This window comes from Nyctereutes procyonoides, unplaced genomic scaffold (genome assembly GCF_905146905.1).
Source record: "Nyctereutes procyonoides isolate TBG_1078 unplaced genomic scaffold, NYPRO_anot_genome, whole genome shotgun sequence".
NCBI classification, from domain to species: domain Eukaryota; kingdom Metazoa; phylum Chordata; class Mammalia; order Carnivora; family Canidae; genus Nyctereutes; species Nyctereutes procyonoides.
This window is the reverse complement of record NW_026575146.1, coordinates 37,872,043-37,889,238: the sequence shown is the minus strand read 5'-3', so window position 1 is coordinate 37,889,238 and position 17,196 is coordinate 37,872,043. Positions and strand designations below refer to the sequence as shown.

The 17,196-nt window shown below is 37.6% G+C and overlaps 1 protein-coding gene across 1 annotated transcript in view; it reads right to left on the bottom strand.

Moving 5' to 3' along the window:
* The window catches only part of FANCC (FA complementation group C), a 281,314-nt gene that overhangs the window by 95,952 nt on the left and 168,166 nt on the right, over positions 1–17,196 (bottom strand). The window contains exons 6-7 of the mRNA XM_055311856.1: positions 1,342–1,455; positions 353–417 (exon numbers count right to left, since the gene is read on the bottom strand). Coding sequence (XP_055167831.1) covers positions 353–417; positions 1,342–1,455 — 179 coding nt within the window. The remainder of the gene's footprint in view (positions 1–352; positions 418–1,341; positions 1,456–17,196) is intronic.

Here is a 17,196-nt window from a genome sequence, read left to right as displayed (position 1 = left end):
CAAATATCTGTTGCCTTGTAAATACTGTCTGTGTATTTTTAATGTGTGCATGCATACATACACTCTGGCTGAGCCCTTCCTTTGTGTTCCCTACTGTATACGTAGGGTTTTTTATTCAATGGGTCACAAGAAACAGTGCATGATTTACTGCTCTATAAAAATTGAAAGACTAGTGATTAAATAAAGAAAATTTCATAAAACTCACCAATTTGCTGTGTATAAATAATCTCTCCACACAGAATATAACCCTAACTATGAACAGGCATTTCCTAAGAATTATAAAATTTTTCTCTCATAACCAAACTGATACATTTTGAAACTTAAGAAGGGGGATGTTTAGTTTAACACCTACCGCCTTTGAGTGTTAAATCCATTAAGATGATTCTCTCGGAGTTCAGACACTAATGATAAAACCATCTGTAAAACAAAATCAGTTGCAGGTTAACTCACACTGCAAAACAGGATTACATCAGTTCTATTTTTCTTGGTGTGAGTGATATTTCCGTTGAGATTCCTACCCTTCCCCTACCCGTCCTCTCCTTGTTTTACTTTGTCAAAATGAAAAGAAAGCAGTGCCAAGTCACATTTACTAATAACTTGGAGTTTATTCTTAATGTCTGTTATTCTGCATTCCAATTTAAGCAAATGAACAACAGATATCATTAGTTCCTAAGAAAATCAAACCTGTTAAAAATAAAACCACATTAAAGTTAGCTTATTTTCTTTCCTAATTTAGTTCTTTATCTTTCAAAAATGCTATTTACATATAAAGTATCTAAAAGACCAGAATAGTTAACAGACATTAAAAATCTCATAACATTACTTCAAAGATCATAAATTAAAATTTCTTGAATTTGGCTAAAACTCAAGGCAGAAGAAAACATAGTTTTAATACTAAGATGTAAATACATAATACTATTTACAACATTGTTACTTGTTGTTTTATTGTTAAACAAAATAACATTGTTATTTTGCTTTAAAATAAAATTCCTATCAGATTATTTTAAATACAAAATTTGTGCAACAGTAAAAGAATGTATTTACACTGGTTAAGGCAATCTCTTCTCCCAAAAATCTTTGAGATAATAAATGAGATCTGTTAGGAGACAAGAGGGGTTGGTTGATTTAGAATAACCTCTCCTAAATTCCTTCCTTTTTTATCATAATCTCCCACCTCACATTTCTTCCTTACATGGCTGTAAGTCTGCCCAAGGTAAGAAGAGATAAACCTAGAAAAGTTAAACATCTCTCCTGGAAGAGTGAAATATTTCCATTTACCCTTTTTGCTAACGGTACATTAAGCAACAAAACTTTCAATACTAATAAATTAAAAATACTTACATTTTTAAGCAAACCAGGACAGTAATCTTCAGGTGTATATCCAAGACTTTGAATAAAAAGATCAACTTCTTTTGTATCAAATCTGAATGCCGAAAGTATCTGAGATAACAACCCCTTAAAGACATTAACAGAAAAATTTATTAAAAGTGAGTGCAGGGCAGCCCAGGTATAAACAGAAAAATTTAAAGTGAGTGAAGGGCAGCCCGGGTGGCTCAGCGGTTTAGCGCCGCCTTCAGCCCAGGGTGTGATCCTGGAGACCAGGGATCAAGTCCCACATCGGGCTCCCTGCATGGAGCCTGTTTCTCCCTCTGCCTGTATCTCTGCCCCTCTCTCTCTCTGTGTGTGTGTCTCTCATGAAAAAATAAATAAAATCTTAAAAAAAAAAAAAAAGAGGGAGTGCAAGGGCCTATTATGTATAATGCCTAGAGCCCGGGTCATCTGTAAATGTGCTCATCTCTACGAAATGGGTAATCTTATTTTGTCCCAATACCCAGTTCATGTGCATTCATTCACATAAACTGAAAAAGAAAAAAGAAATAAATTAGCATTAAAATTTAAAAAAAAGAAATGTTAGCATTAAAATTATCACATTAAAAATAGGTCAATTTAAACAAATGTTAACAATGAAGCAAAAAATATATAACACATGAACAACGCTTTAACCATATTAAGAATGTGATCTTTAGGGGGATCCCTGGGTGGCGCAGCGGTTTAGCGCCTGCCTTTGGCCCAGGGCGCGATCCTGGAGACCCGGGATCGAATCCCACGTCGGGCTCCCGGTGCATGGAGCCTGCTTCTCCTCCCTCTGCCTGTGTCTCTGCCTCTCTCTCTCTCTGTGACTATCATAAATAAATATTTAAAAAAAAAAAAAAGAATGTGATCTTTATTGTTTTTAAATTCACCAAAATATTTTTATCCAAGGAGCTATAATATTTAACACATGAGAAGGAACACACCACAAATTACTAGGGTAAGATAATGCAATAAATGGTACTACAGGGGTGGCACCTGGGTGGCTCAGCTGGTTAAGCGTCTGGTTTCAGGCTCAGGTCATAATCCCAGGGTCCTGGCATAGAACCCCACATTGGGCTCCCTGCTCAGCAGGAGAGTCGTCTTCTTCCTCTTCCTCTGCCTTTGCTTACTCTGTCTCTCAAATAAATAAATGAAATCTTAAAAAAAAAAAAGTGCCATGGGGACACTATTTGAAAAAAATTAGATTTATACTTTATGTTATTTGTCAAAATATACTTGGATTTAATTTAAATTAAAGCAATCAATGTAAAAATGAAACAATAAACAAGAAGAAAACATGAGTACTTTTCAAGTGTCTGAATGGGGAAGAGCCTTTACAAAGGTAAAGTGAAAATTAAGAGAGCAAATCATTAGTTGTTCTAAATACAAATAAAACCTTGTGTTTTAATAAAATAAGCACAAACCAGGAAAGGTATTAATAAATAATAACAGATCATAAGTAATCAAATTAATGTGCAAAGTATATGATAAAAACTGAGTATGAACAGATAATTCATAAGAGAAAATACAAATAAATGCAAAAGCACCAATAAATGTTCACCTTCACAAACTCAAAGAGTAAATTTAAATATCAACATACCATTTTTCACTTAATGAATTAAAGATTTTTAGAGATCTAAATACAGAATGCTAGTCTGGGTTCTCTGACACAGGTACTCTGTGTGAGCTATTAAAATATAAATGGATATTCATACATCCTGCTGCTGTGAACCACATTGAGGCACCTTCAGAGAATAAGAGTGGGTGTAACACAAGTCCATTACCCACCCCAAGCTTGGATTGCCAGAGCTGTCTGCCCAGGGGTTTAGAACCTGAACAAAGGTGTCTTATAGTTTAGTAGAGGTCTGCCTTATAGAGAGCAATTTGAAAATACATATTAAAGATTTTTAAAAGCATTCAGAACTTTTAACGTATCTGGTATACATTTAAGGAAATAAATCCAAATATGATGATGGGAATTATACTCAAAGACATTCGCTATAATGTTATTTCTCATAGCAAAAAAAAACGTCTAACAGCAGGAACTGATTAATTTATAATACTCATACAGTGGCTCATCTTGTAAGCCATTAAAATGTTTATAAGGAATTTATGAGAACATTTTCAATGGTTATATTACACTGTTAAAAGAAGATGCAAATTTTATTTTAAAGATTTTATATATTATTTGACAGAGAGAGAACATAAGCAGGGGGAGTGGCAGGCAAAGGGAGAGGGAGAACAGGCTCCCCGCTAAGAACGGAGCCCGATGTCGATGTCAGCTTGATCTGACCTGAAGGCAACCACTTACTTGACTGAGCTACCCAGGTGCCCCAGGAAGATGCAAATTTTAATATACAGAAACAATCTCATCAATATAAAAATAATCTATACATGGAAATGAAAAGGTAATGGAAGAAACCATCATCAAATGTTAACAGTCTCTAGGATGGTGCTATTAGGGATATATATATTCTTTCTACTTTAGTACATTTTCCAGTTTCCTATGTGTGTATGTGTACTACTTTTATAATCAGGAAAAAATACTTTTTGAAACCGTGCTATATTGGGAAACATTTTATTTTTTAACAGCAGCTTTATTGAGATATAATTCATAAACTATAAAATTTATTCCTTAAAGTATACAACCCAGTGGTTTTTATATATTCACAGGGAAATACCCAATTTATTATTTTTTTAAGTCCTGCACTGCATTTAGTAAGTACACATTATGTGATAAAATGAACTTGTATATCCACATCTAAATGTTTGAGTCCATACACAAATACTTGGAGGACCATGAAATCTAGGGAAGAGGCTGTATTGCCTCAAAGGCAGGTCTCACCAGACCAGGCAATAAACTTACCAGTAATGCCCAGGGTGGATGGCATCATTTTAATTTTATCATAAACTGTTTCACATATTCAGAAAGATATAAAATAATATGACAATTTTCACCCACCATCACATTTAACAAGCATTAGAAACACAGAGGAAGCCTTCTATATCATCTCTCCCTTCCCCCACCAGTTCTACACCTGTCCTTCCTCCCAGGGAGAATTCTACCCTGGATCTGGTATGCACCCTTTTCTTGTAGATCATGGTACTTTCTCCCTGTAAGCTCAGAGTTGCCTCATGGTCCTCAAAAAAGGACTACAGGCAACACACTAAGTCAGGCAGGCTGAGAACTGCTATTCCTGCATGAGACTCCATCTACTATTTTCAAACTGGAAAAATTCAAAGCAAGTTAACAAAGTAGCTTTGAAACATTACTAACTACAAAGCAAACCCAACAACATGTATAACATGACTTACAAAAATAAGTCACTGAGAAGGGAGAAAAATAGAGATTTATAGAGTTAAACTTTTGGTAAGATGTAAAATACTTAAGAGGCTCCCTACTAAAGACAAGAAGAAAAGGCTGGATGGAAGCCATTTGCATATTATTTGCCTTTTTTCTCTTTCAGTTCAAAGCTGTCCTTTTATATATACAGAAAGTAAACAGGAGCTGAGGACACACCAGTTAGTTTCAAACACCCAGTACAATCTGAGTGAAAGTAAGCAGTTGTAGTCAGCCTGGCAAAGCCAGGGGAGTTAAATTACAGCCATCCATCCATTGGATGTACCATCCAAATGTACCAAATACAGTGTACCATCCATTGAAGGGCAGTGTGCACTGGTGAGTTCTGCATAGTTCTCCCCAGCAGTAAGTCTACATGGAGTAAGTGGAAAGTGGGGCCTGACCCACTGTGTGAAGCGCAGTGTAGGTCTCAAGTGAAGGAGAGGCTAGCCAGGCCTGGCCAGCCATATGCCACATCCATGTGGCACCCAGACATGAGGATGGAGGAAACTAGGCTTAGCCAAGGACTCAGAGTCAGGGACAGTCTGCGTTCTCCATGGTGGAGGTCAGCTAGATGGAGGGAGGGCAGTACTGGAAGTGCTCAACCTTCTGCCATCATATTTTCAGCATTCTATTTAACAAACTTTAAAGCACTTATACACTGGAAGCTGTTTTGAGGACATAAATAAATAATAGCTCAGTTTATAAGGTGAGTACTATTACTAAATCTGTGTTGGAGATGAGGAAACCAAGACACATTTAGCTTAAGAAATGTGCCCAAGGCTGGTTACTTACTTTATAGACAAACCTTGTCAGGAATCTCCCTGTAACCACTTTCCACAGGTGGCTGGAATCATTTTTTAACATAACAATGCAAATATGATTGGTTCTCAGCTTAAGACCCTTTATGGTTCCCAATTACTCTCCTGATGAAGCCTAAACTTCTTCCCAAAGCAAAGACCCCACCTAGGGCTGACTTTCCCTCACTGGCCTGTTTGGAGCTATATGGGGCTATGGTCTCTTTGGCCCCTCAGGACTTTAGGATGTTCTAATCTCTCTGCCATGAGGGTTCCTCCAGATCTGGTTAAACGTACTTCTTGAGGGAATTCTAACAAGACAACTAAAAGTTACTGAGGACTTTCCATGTGTGAAATACCGCATGGCACCTCACTTAAAATCCCATTAAAAAAAAAAATCCCATAAAAAAAGTTTTTAATAAAATTCATTTAAGCAAGTTTCAATTAAACCACCTATAAACAGGTGGCTACTATCATTCTAATTCACATAATTGATGCTTAAAAAATTAAAATACAAAGTACTACAGACTTAGTTGGTATAAAAAGTAATACAGTGTATGTACAATAGAAGGAAGCCAATTTCGGGGCAGCCCGGGTGGCTCAGCGGTTTAGTGCCGCCTTCAGCCCAGGGCCTGATCCTGGAGACCCGGGATCAAGTCCCACATCAGGCTCCCTGCATGGAGCATGCTTCTCCCTCTGCCTGTGTCTCTGCCTCTCTCTCTCTCTCTCTGCGTCTCTCATGAATAAATAAAATATTTTTAAAAAGAAAAAAAAAGAAAGAAACCAATTTCAACAACACTATAGCAGTTAACGATCAGTTAAGATTATAGATCCTAAGGAAAACCAGGCCAAGGCTTTCCCCTATAAATCCAGTGCCTCTCAGAAGCCTCACATCCCAGGCCTTGGGCTAATGCATGGAGGCTGGCTTCCCAAAATGCTTGAGTTACTTTGGTAGCTGAGCCAATGAAAGTTAAAATCAATAGATTCAGAGGGTACGGCCAGGGATTGTAAATAATTCCTGAGTAATGTTTAAACTAGCCATGAATAGTTCCCTAGATAGTATTCACAACACCTACATTAACACAAGCTAACTATAACACTTAAGGTCTTCGAAAAATGAAAACAACTTGATTCGTAGACCTGTCCTGGCCTAAATTCCTAAAATGATATGGTTAGAAACTGATTTTTAAAAAAATCAAGTGCTATAAATTTTAGTTCCCACCTCCTACCTGTTTAAAAAACAAAACAAAACAAAAAAACCCACACACTGTAAGACTCAGTGTTGGTAAGGATATAATGAAAAGGGCACTCTGTCCCTGTTGGGAGTGCAAATTTGTAAAGCCTTTCTGGGAAGTCACTTGATGATACAGAGCCAAGCATCATAGTTCAGAGCCTTTTAACCAGTAATTTAATTCCCAAGAATATATCTTAAAGTTTTAGGTTCACAGCAGCATTACTTGTAAGAGTGAAAAACCAGAAGCAACACAAATAACCTATATAACAATGCATTGATTGAATTCATCATGGTTTATGCAACTGTATGAATTATGTTGAAAAAGATATTTCGTGACATAAGAAAAACTATATAACAGTAACTTAAAAACCAAGGTGTCAAACTATATGTTCAATGTGATTTTAATTTTGTATGGAAAAATAATGCTGAGAAGAAATGTAACAAATAGTTAACACAGATTTTTTTTTTCTAGCAGCGATTTAAAATCTCTTCCTTCAACTATCTGTATTTCCAAAGTTCCTACAATTACCAAAGTTGGTTACTCTATGGCCAAAACTTAAAAAGAATCTCCCTATATCCACTCTACACAGGCTCTGGCATAGTTTTTTATCAAAACAATGCAAATCTGATTGGTTCTCAGCTTAAGACCCTTTAGGGCTTACTTTTTATCATAGAAAATGTTTGGCAAAACAAAATTACATGATTAACTTATGTCTGTTCTTCCCATAATTCCGTGATATGAATTGCTATGGAGGGTCACAAGAGTTTTATCCCTGGATAAAATAAGCATAGGTCCTAAGAAACAGCATACCAAGGCCTGGCTATGGTTACAAAACTGCAGCACAGACACCTCAAACTTTAGATCTTCAAATCTCTCTTTTTGAAGTAAAACTTAAAAATTGATAAGCATTTCTCCTTGCTGAGAATTTTTTTTTACTGCCACCTAGTGGCTAACAGTCAAAACAGAAAACCATTAAAGATTCTGTAGGCATCTGGCCCTTGGACAAAAATTTATTCCTACCATCATACAGTCACCTATTCTTTTTAATTTTAAAGATTTTATTTATTCATTCATGAGAGACACAGAGAGAGTGAGGCAGAGACACAGGCAGAAGGAGAAGCAGGCTCCATGCAGGGAGCCCGATATGGGACCCGATCTCGGGTCTCCAGGATCACACCCCAGGCCGAAGGCAGGCACCAAACCGCTGAGCCACCCAGGGATCCCCATGATCATCGATTCTTTTGTAAATGCTGACAGAGCAATCTCAGAAATCCTCTATTTCAATTTTCCTTTTTACTAATGAACTGATGAAGAACTGGGCTTCTGAATACAGGAATTAGTATCCACAAAAAGGATGTGAATGTAAACGAACAGGTTCTGACTCAAGGGACATAAAGAAAACATGCAAACACATCATCCAGATTTGTGATCTAAATCCTTCGAGGATGAAAGATGCAGGAGCGAACATAGCTGTGTACAAAACATCTGAAGTCTGATTTTGATTCATGGAGTTGTTTTAAGAATTCTGCTAGTGTTTGAAAAGCCACTTTAAAAATACTTATAACCATGAAGGTGAAGATTCATAAGGAGAGAAGTTTTAAATAAATTAGAGGAAATCCATTGCCCGTGTTTTCAGGTGTTCTTTTTTGTCCTCACCTCACTGTATCTGCTCCATTTTGTAACAGGCAGCTTACTCACAGGTGGGTGAGGAAAGCTGGAGCAATGAGGCTGTGGTTTGGCACACGGTTGGTTTGTGGATGAAGGACTGTGGTTTCTGCGCAGCCAGAGGGCTAAGAGAGCCAAACTGTGGTCAATCTTCTTGAACTGAGAGCACATATTTCATGCTTCTCCAAACAATTTCTTCATCTGATCATTAAAGTCTTTTAGAATTTCCATCACTTTGGTCTCTACCGCATCTAGCTCTTTATACATAATATAAATAAACCTGTTTGTAAACAAGGATCCCTTATTTATTCAACACACTTAATGTGATGTTTATTCAAGCCATGCTACTAAGGTGTTGGGATAAGAAGCCCCCACAGCCTAAGGAAGGGAGATCGAGATGGAAAGAGCCATAATATAAGACAGAATGTAGTGAGTGCTACAACGAGGGAGGAGTAAGACAATCACTGTGGGAACAGAGGAAAAAATGATTAATTCCAACTGTAGGGTTTCAGAATGCTCCCAGAGATGATGACTTCTGAGATGATTCTGACAGCTGGGTACAGACAGAGTGAGGGAAAGGAGGCAGGGAAAGAGAGAAAGAGAGGCTGTGTGACAGGACAGACAGAAGACTAATAGGGAAGGAGAAGAGAAAAGTGGAGGGAGAGGGGCCATCGTAGGCGGGGCAATGACTCCAGCGGAAATGTTCCTGTCATCCCTCCTATTCCCAGCCTTTGCTGGGTGCCTGAGCATATCCCCCTCCTCTCTAAGGAGGTCAAACTTACTCCTGGTCTTTCCCTTTAATCCCTGCAATTTGGTGGCATCAGACTCCCTGCTGGGTCACCACATTCCCATCTCTGTCCCATTTCTTTCTTCCACACATTTCTAGCTGCCAAAATCACAAATGTCTTTCAAAATCCATCTTTTTCCAGGACTCCTGTTCTAGTTCCTGACAGGATGAGATCAGATTCTCCTGAAATCTCCATGGCATCCTGTTTGTATTTCTCTGACAGTGCCCACCAAGTTCTGCCTTGCACTGTATAGTCACCCTTTTCTTCTTGTACTAATTAGCTCACAGGCTCCCCAAGAAAGAGGTGGTCTTACTATCTTTACACTCCCTAGAGCAACTGTTAACTAGTCCTCCATATTGCATACACTAGGCACTCAATAAACACTAGCCAAATAAAAATAAATAGAATGGATTGCTCATTCATAGTTACTGAACACTATAATTACTGGATTCCTCTGTGACCTTGTTACAGTATAAAATGATAAATTTTCCTTTTCACAATTTGCTTTCCTAAGTTTCAGCCCATAAAATATCCACAGAATAGTGGAAAAAACATGACATTGCTTATGTGCTTTTACTTCAAAGGGGTTTACTTAATTTGGTAACACTGACTGGAACCTGGCACACCAATGTAAATACAATTTCATTGAAAAATACGCTGCTTTGGTGCTAATGAGTTTGTTACAATCTAAGGGTACCACAGTATCAGAGCACCCAGAAGGGACAGGAGAAGCAACAGCAAGGACCATCTCTGCTGAAAGGAGCACTGGAAAATCACAAATCCATTCTTGATTATCCTTAAATAAAAACTGTAAAACATAGCTACACATTTTTAAAACTTTTCCCTTTGCAACCTGAATGGCAAAACAAAACTTTTGCTAATTCAATCCAATTTATTCAATTATTTTTGACCAAAAAATTTAATCCTAGAGGTATAACACAACATGTTTAATCTTTTCATCTGTCCTTACAAACTTTTACAAAAGCATCCATCTATTCAGTTGTTGGCCAATAGAACTAATGCCGTTTTGAATGCTTGGCAGATTCGTTTACCATATAAAATACCTGTGCCCAAATACTGATTAGTCACTTCTTTTTTTATTTTTTATATTCCCATCTAATAAAACATTTATATTATTATCCTGTTTGTTACACTTAATATTACAATTTCAAATTAATTAAATCCCTGCAAGTGATTTATATTTTCCTAAATTAGATAACATAGTGAAAACTGGCTAATTTCCTTAACAATACAATCTTAAAATCATCATTTCCCTTGACAAAAAACACAATGTAGAATCTAGACCAACTTAATAAGCACCACCTAAATATACTACTTCACTAAAAAAGAAGAAAAGTTGCCCTTTATAAACTGGACCAGTAGCACTCTGTGCATAGCACTACATGACAAAACACCAAAGTCACAAAACTTTAAGACATACATTAAAGGCCTACCTAAATGGAGAGATATACTATGGCGCCAGCAAGAAAAGTTCAGTGTCATAAAGATGTAAATTCTTTGTCATACAGACTCAATGTAAGTACCATTAACAATCCTAAATAGGGTTTTTTGGTGGAACTTCAGAAGCTTTTCTAAAATTTACACAGAAAAGTAAGAGTCCCAAGCACAGCACATGATAAGGAAAAGAATAAAATTATAAACATGCAGCATGACCCCACTTCTCTGAAGTTCAAAAGCAGGCACACTAAACAAAGTGCTGGTCAGGGATACATACATAAGAGGCAGAACAAATTCCGCAAATTATTTCTGGATAAAGATTCTAAGAGACAAAGTAGGATAAAAGCGAATTAAACATTTTACACCATCACAATTCTGTGCTGTTAGTCTGAAGCACTCATTAATACTGAGACATCTCGGGAAAAAAAAAATCATTATAGTGATGTAGTTTCACTGCTAACTCTTCTAAAATCTGAAATCCTTAATATCTAGAATTTTAAGGATGACTGTTTTCATGTTATGATATAATGCATATCCACTGCTCTTCATAAAACTATAAAAGAACTAAAATATAAATTGCTTGAAAAGTTACTCAGAATTCTGTAAATTAAAATGTTCTAAGTTCCAATAGTATTTTTTATTTCTTATAAATTAAGAATTAAAAAATATTTCAAATGTAACTTGGCAACTATCAGGTATTAGAATAATCTATAATCCAAATCAAGAAGAAATGAGTCCTAAATTAAAGATACAGTTTTATTTCTAGTATGTTCTTCCTAAAAATCAGACATGTTTAATTTAAGGTCATTTTGAGGGGGAAAAAAAACACTCTCATTATTTTCACTGAAAATATTTGTGATTATATACCCTTTAGCAAAGTAGTAATAAACAGACTTTTTAAGGGATGAAAACTGCCTAAGCTTAAAATTTATACATTATTTCCTTCAATACAAAACAGCAGTTTAAATAAATTAACCTAAATAATGCCAATTCCCAATCTGGAACCTGACAATTTGTTTCCAAGAGTCAACAGTCTTGCTTATCAGTCTTATTTGGGCATGGCAGGTTCAACCTAATAGATGTGCAATTACCAAGTTTCTTTTTATTTCCATTCAATATTGAAACTGCTAAATGATTTCTAATTTTATACAATCAGTATCTACTCAAGCCAAAGTGGACAAAGTTTAATTCAATGAGCAGTTTTCTACAGAAGGAAAACTAGCTATGTAAAACATGTGTTGAGAAACACCTTTCCCTATTATGTGAGGAAGCATAGTTCAAGAAATTGGGATACAAGATTCAGTAAGTAGTTAGTAATCAATGGATTATTTTGCCATTTTCATGGCAAAATACCATTAAGTATAAAAGTTCAAATATGATTGCAAATCAGGGAAGAGGCCAGAGTATAATTGCTTTTTTCCTGAGAAAACTTGAAATCCTACCATTTAAAACAAATGGATTTATTATCCAGCACTCTTTTAAGGAAAGGTTAGTGCTGAGAAACTGTATATTGATTAAGCCCTTCAGGGGGCTGCTGAAATACTCTTAAGATGAGCAGGTTTTCCTCAGTCTCTGCACTATTGACATTTTGGGCCTGATAATTCTTTGTTATGGGGGGCTGCCCTGTGCATTCCTGGCCTCTTCCCATTACATGCCAGTAGCAACCCCTTCCAAGTTGAAACAACCAAAAATCTCACCAGACATTGCTTTATCCCCTCAAGAGCAAAACAGTAGAAGCTCTAGCTTAAATACATGCCTGCTTTTATTTTTTTTTAAGATTTTATTTATTTATTCATGACAGACATAGAGAGAAAGGCAGAGACACAGGCAGAGGGAGAAGCAGGCTCCATGCAGGGAGCCCGATGTGGGACTTGATCCCAGAACTCCATGACCACACCCTGAGCCGAAGGCAGATGCTCAACTGCTGAGCCACCCAGGGGTAACCACATGTCTGCTTTTTAAAATTAGTTTGGATTATAGTTTATGTATGTTCCTGCAGTTTCTGGTATAAAGATGAGTACTAGTAATATAAAGAAGACCTTGTAACTGATACAGAAATAACTACAGGAGTTAGTATTGTGTTAAGAAAGTAAGTTACAGAATAATATATACAGTGTTATTCTACTTATGTGAAAAAGAAACATTAATGTATTGTGTATTTTCATATATAAATGCAATTAATGTATTTTCATATATAAATACAACGACTATAAGGATCTATAGATCTTCCATGACTTATGATAGAGTTAAATCCCAATAAGCATGTCATTAAGTTCAAAGTGTATTTAATACCTCTAACCTACCCAACACCATAACTTAATCAGGGCTACCTTAACTGTTCAGAACACCTACATTAGCCTATACTTGGGCAAAATCACCTAATACACAAAGTCTATTTTTTTTTTAATTTTTATTTATTTACGATAGTCACAGAGAGACAGGGGGGGGGGGGCAGAGACACAGGCAGAGGGAGAAGCAGGCTCCATGCACCGGGAGCCCGACGTGGGATTCGATCCTGGGTCTCCAGGATCGCGCCCTGGGCCAAAGGCAGGCGCCAAACCGCTGCGCCACCCAGGGATCCCACAAAGTCTATTTTGTAATAAAGAATTGATTATCTCATGTGATTTATGGAAAACTATCCTGAAAGCAAAAAACAGAATAGTTGTGTGGATACAGAATGGTTATCAGTGTATGGATCGTTCGCCCTCAGGATTGCTGGCTGACTGGGAGCTGCCACTGCTCAGCATCATGTGAGAGGATTGTCCAACATATGGTTAGCCTGGGAAGAGATCAAAATTGAAAATTCAAAGTATGGTTTCTACTGAATGAGTATCACTTTCTTTTTTTTTTTTTAATTTTTTTTTATTTTTTTATTTATTTATGATAGTCACAGAGAGAGAGAGAGAGAGAGAGGCAGAGACACAGGCAGAGAGAGAAGCAGGCTCCATGCACCGGGAGCCCGACGTGGGACTCGATCCCGGGTATCCAGGATCGCGCCCTGGGCCAAAGGCAGGCGCCAAACCGCTACGCCACCCAGGGATCCCATGAGTATCACTTTCATACCATCATAAAGTCAAAAAATTGTCAAGTGAACCCTCAAAAGCTGGGGGACTATCTGTACAGTCTGTTGATACCAGAGATTACTTCTGTAAAGGGGCATGGGGGTTGGGAGAAGGCTCCTATGTTTGGAGTGTTTGATTTTTTTTTTTTTTGTCTGTGAGACTATATTGATACATTATTTGTGTAATTTAAAAAATAAAGGAAAGAAAAAGGTTGTGAGATTTTAAAATTAAACAGACTTTGATTCTAGCTATATGATATTGGGGTAATTTATTTTTTTTCATTAGTTTTTTTTTCTTTTTTTAAGATTTCATTTATTTATTCATGAGAGACACAGAGAGAGGCAGAGACACAGGCAGAGGGAGAAGCAGGCTCCATGCAGGGAGCCCGACACGGGACTCGATCCAAGGACTCCAGGATCACGCCCTGGGCCAAAGGCAGGCCCCAAACCACTAAGCCACCCAGGGATCCCAGGTAATTTATTTTAAACAATGTCAGGCCTCACCAGTTCCCATTTCTTTAAAGTGCAGATTGATGAAATTGATTTTATATGTTACAAAATTAAGTGAGGCACATGTATGGGAATGTTGGTTAATAGCACATCCCTGATGATCAGTAGTTGTTCTGCTCAATTTCAGTTTAGAATAGACGGCCAAGTAACCCAGTTCCTGGATTTGAGTACCTTTAAACCTTCTCTCTCTTCATTATCATGGTCAACGTCCACCTCCTGCCCTCTAAATCATCACAATCTCTGGTCTTGTGTCACTTATTTGACAGTGGGGCTATCACCTCTAGGTTTATCATCTCATAATCAAATAAGAAATGGATGAAGAGCCAGTGAAAACGGCATTGCCTACCTCAGCGTTTCTCCTGGTGTGATATGGAGACACACACCTCAATCAGAATCATCTGGGTTCTTATCACCATACAGACATTCCACTGAATCAAAACCTCTGGGTATGAAGCTTTTCCAATAGAACCATTACCCACCTCACTGCACTGTGAAGTTTAAGGATCACCACCCTGGCACCATCCTAGCCCACAGCCCGAACACTGTATATTTATCTCCCATGCACTAGGGAATAAATCAAGACAAGAAAAGCCCAGGTCATCCTATCACTTCCCTATCTTTGCTATAGTTAATGCTTCTCTGGTCCAAAATCTCTATATAACAATGACCCAAACAAGCTTTAACCATGCTGTGCAGCAACATTACTGGAGGAGCTGAATGAGAATACTTTCTTTTCTTTTTTTTAAAGATTTTATTTATTTTTTTCATGGGGGGGGGCAGAGACACAGGCAGAGGGAGAAGCAGGCTCCATGCAGGGAGCCCGATGTGGGACTCAATCCTGAGTCTCCAGGATCACACCCTGGATCAAAGGCGGCGCTAAACCACTGAGCCATCTGGGCTGCCCGAGAATACTTTCAGAGTGGAAACATCCTAGGCTTTGGAGTCAGACATACTTAGGTTCAACTGGCAACTCCTGCTCAGTGGGGGGAAAAAAAAATCACTAAGTTTTAGTTTCTAAATTATCTTTGAAATGGAGAAAATAATACCTCTCAAGGTTAGGAGGACTGAAAGAAACTATGTATGAACATCACCCATCTAGAGATCTGGCTCATAGTAGGTGCTAAATAAATGTTAATTCTCATGGTTCAGCGCCAGGGCTGACTCAATTTCTTTGAGATAGGCCAAATGTCTAGATACTACCCTTATTAGGAAGAGGGAGAGAGAGATAGAGAGGGAGAGGGAGAGAGGGAGGGAGGGAGGGAGAGAGAAAGAGAGAGAGAGAGAGAGGTCTTTGATGCATTCTCTGTCTCCTAATCCACAAATCAAACATTAACAATTGCTTATATCAAACTTAAATATTTGCAATGTCCCTAAGTTAGAGATACAAGTTGCACTCCCTAGGATAGCAAGTGTGGTCACTGTGGCTACAGCATAAAAGCTAGTATTGTTCACATAGTCCTCTCCATAAAATATTCTTGTTAGCTCTTGCCCCTGCCTCCCTCCTATCATGACTTCATTTTCAAAACACCCTGCCCCCCCCGCCCCAACCCCAGCTGTCTTTGCTTCTGGGAAGAGGACATTATCAGGAAATTCACAGGCCCAGTAAAGAAGATCAGGGTTCTTGGAAGGCAGAAATTCCTGCCCACTGAAAGGCGAAATGTTAGTTTTCTTTGTACTTATTATTCCTGTCCATACTTCATAATCAATAAAACTTATATCCCTAAAATTGTTACCTGGCAGTCTGAAACAATAGTGTTTGGGTCTGTTTTCTCTAGATTATCTGTTTCCTACTAACTTCTACTCCCTGCAATGCTCCCTGTCTCATGTTTTTAAACCCAGCTTGCATACCCCAACTAATAATCTTCCCCTGTACAACTTGTGGTCATTGTCTCTTGTCCTAGAGCTTAATCCATACTAATCCTTTTCTTATTTCACTCTGAACACTCAAAGTTATCACCTGACATGTCTTCACAATTTTAAAAAATAATATTGCAAATAAGAAATTATGAACATATTAGAAATCAACTTCAAAAGGAGAATTTCTTTTACTTTAAAATTGGTATCTACAATACTGTCAGGCTAGCATAGTACTTGGATATTTTCACGTGTTATTATTCAAATCCTTTGTGCATCAATTAAATGTACCAATTGCTCTCACTGAAAAGATGAAATAAAGTTATTCACATCTCTTTTGCACTTTCACATCCACAGCCAAAACAAGTTATTACAGACTTCTATAGCCTTTCCTTCAAAATCCTGCTTTCAATGTTTTTTTTTTCTCTTTTTAAAATTTATATGTCCCATTGCAGTTTAAATGAAATGATCTACAATAAAAACCTAACTGGCCTGGTATTTTTAGAGCCCTTTTTACTATGAAATAAACACTCAGAAATCTGGAGAATTGCAGTGGTTAAGTGTGTAAGCGAGAAGGCTGCTCATTCATGGAACCGCCCAGCACCCATTGTTTACATAGCCTATTCCATGAGCAGGATGCTGACATAACACAATTCACAGAATTTCCAAACACAGGTCCAATCATAACAAAGTCTGCAACTTTTACTTTTGCTTACAGAACCTCTTGCTTGCTCACTCATTAGTTCCAGGAGGAAAAACTATAGTTGGTTTTCCAAACACCAAAATCAAAAGGCTTTAGAAAATAAGCCTAAACTAAAACATCAAACAATAGCGCTGAAATATATCTACAATCACATAATATAGAAAGAGAGAGGAAGGTAGACCTAGAAATGTATACTTTACATTTACTATAAATAGGTCATGTCTTTAATGACTACCTCGCTAAGTTTAAATGATCACTCCTTTTTGCAAGTACCCTCAGCTCTCTACTTGCCAAAACCACCCAAAGTACTGTGGTGCTTGCCATGTGAAACCCCAACCCTGTGAACTCATCTCTACCTTCTCTTCATCAGTGCCCACACAGCTGATTCTGGTGACAACATGAGATACCAGAGCCGCCTGCTCGGGCTCTGAT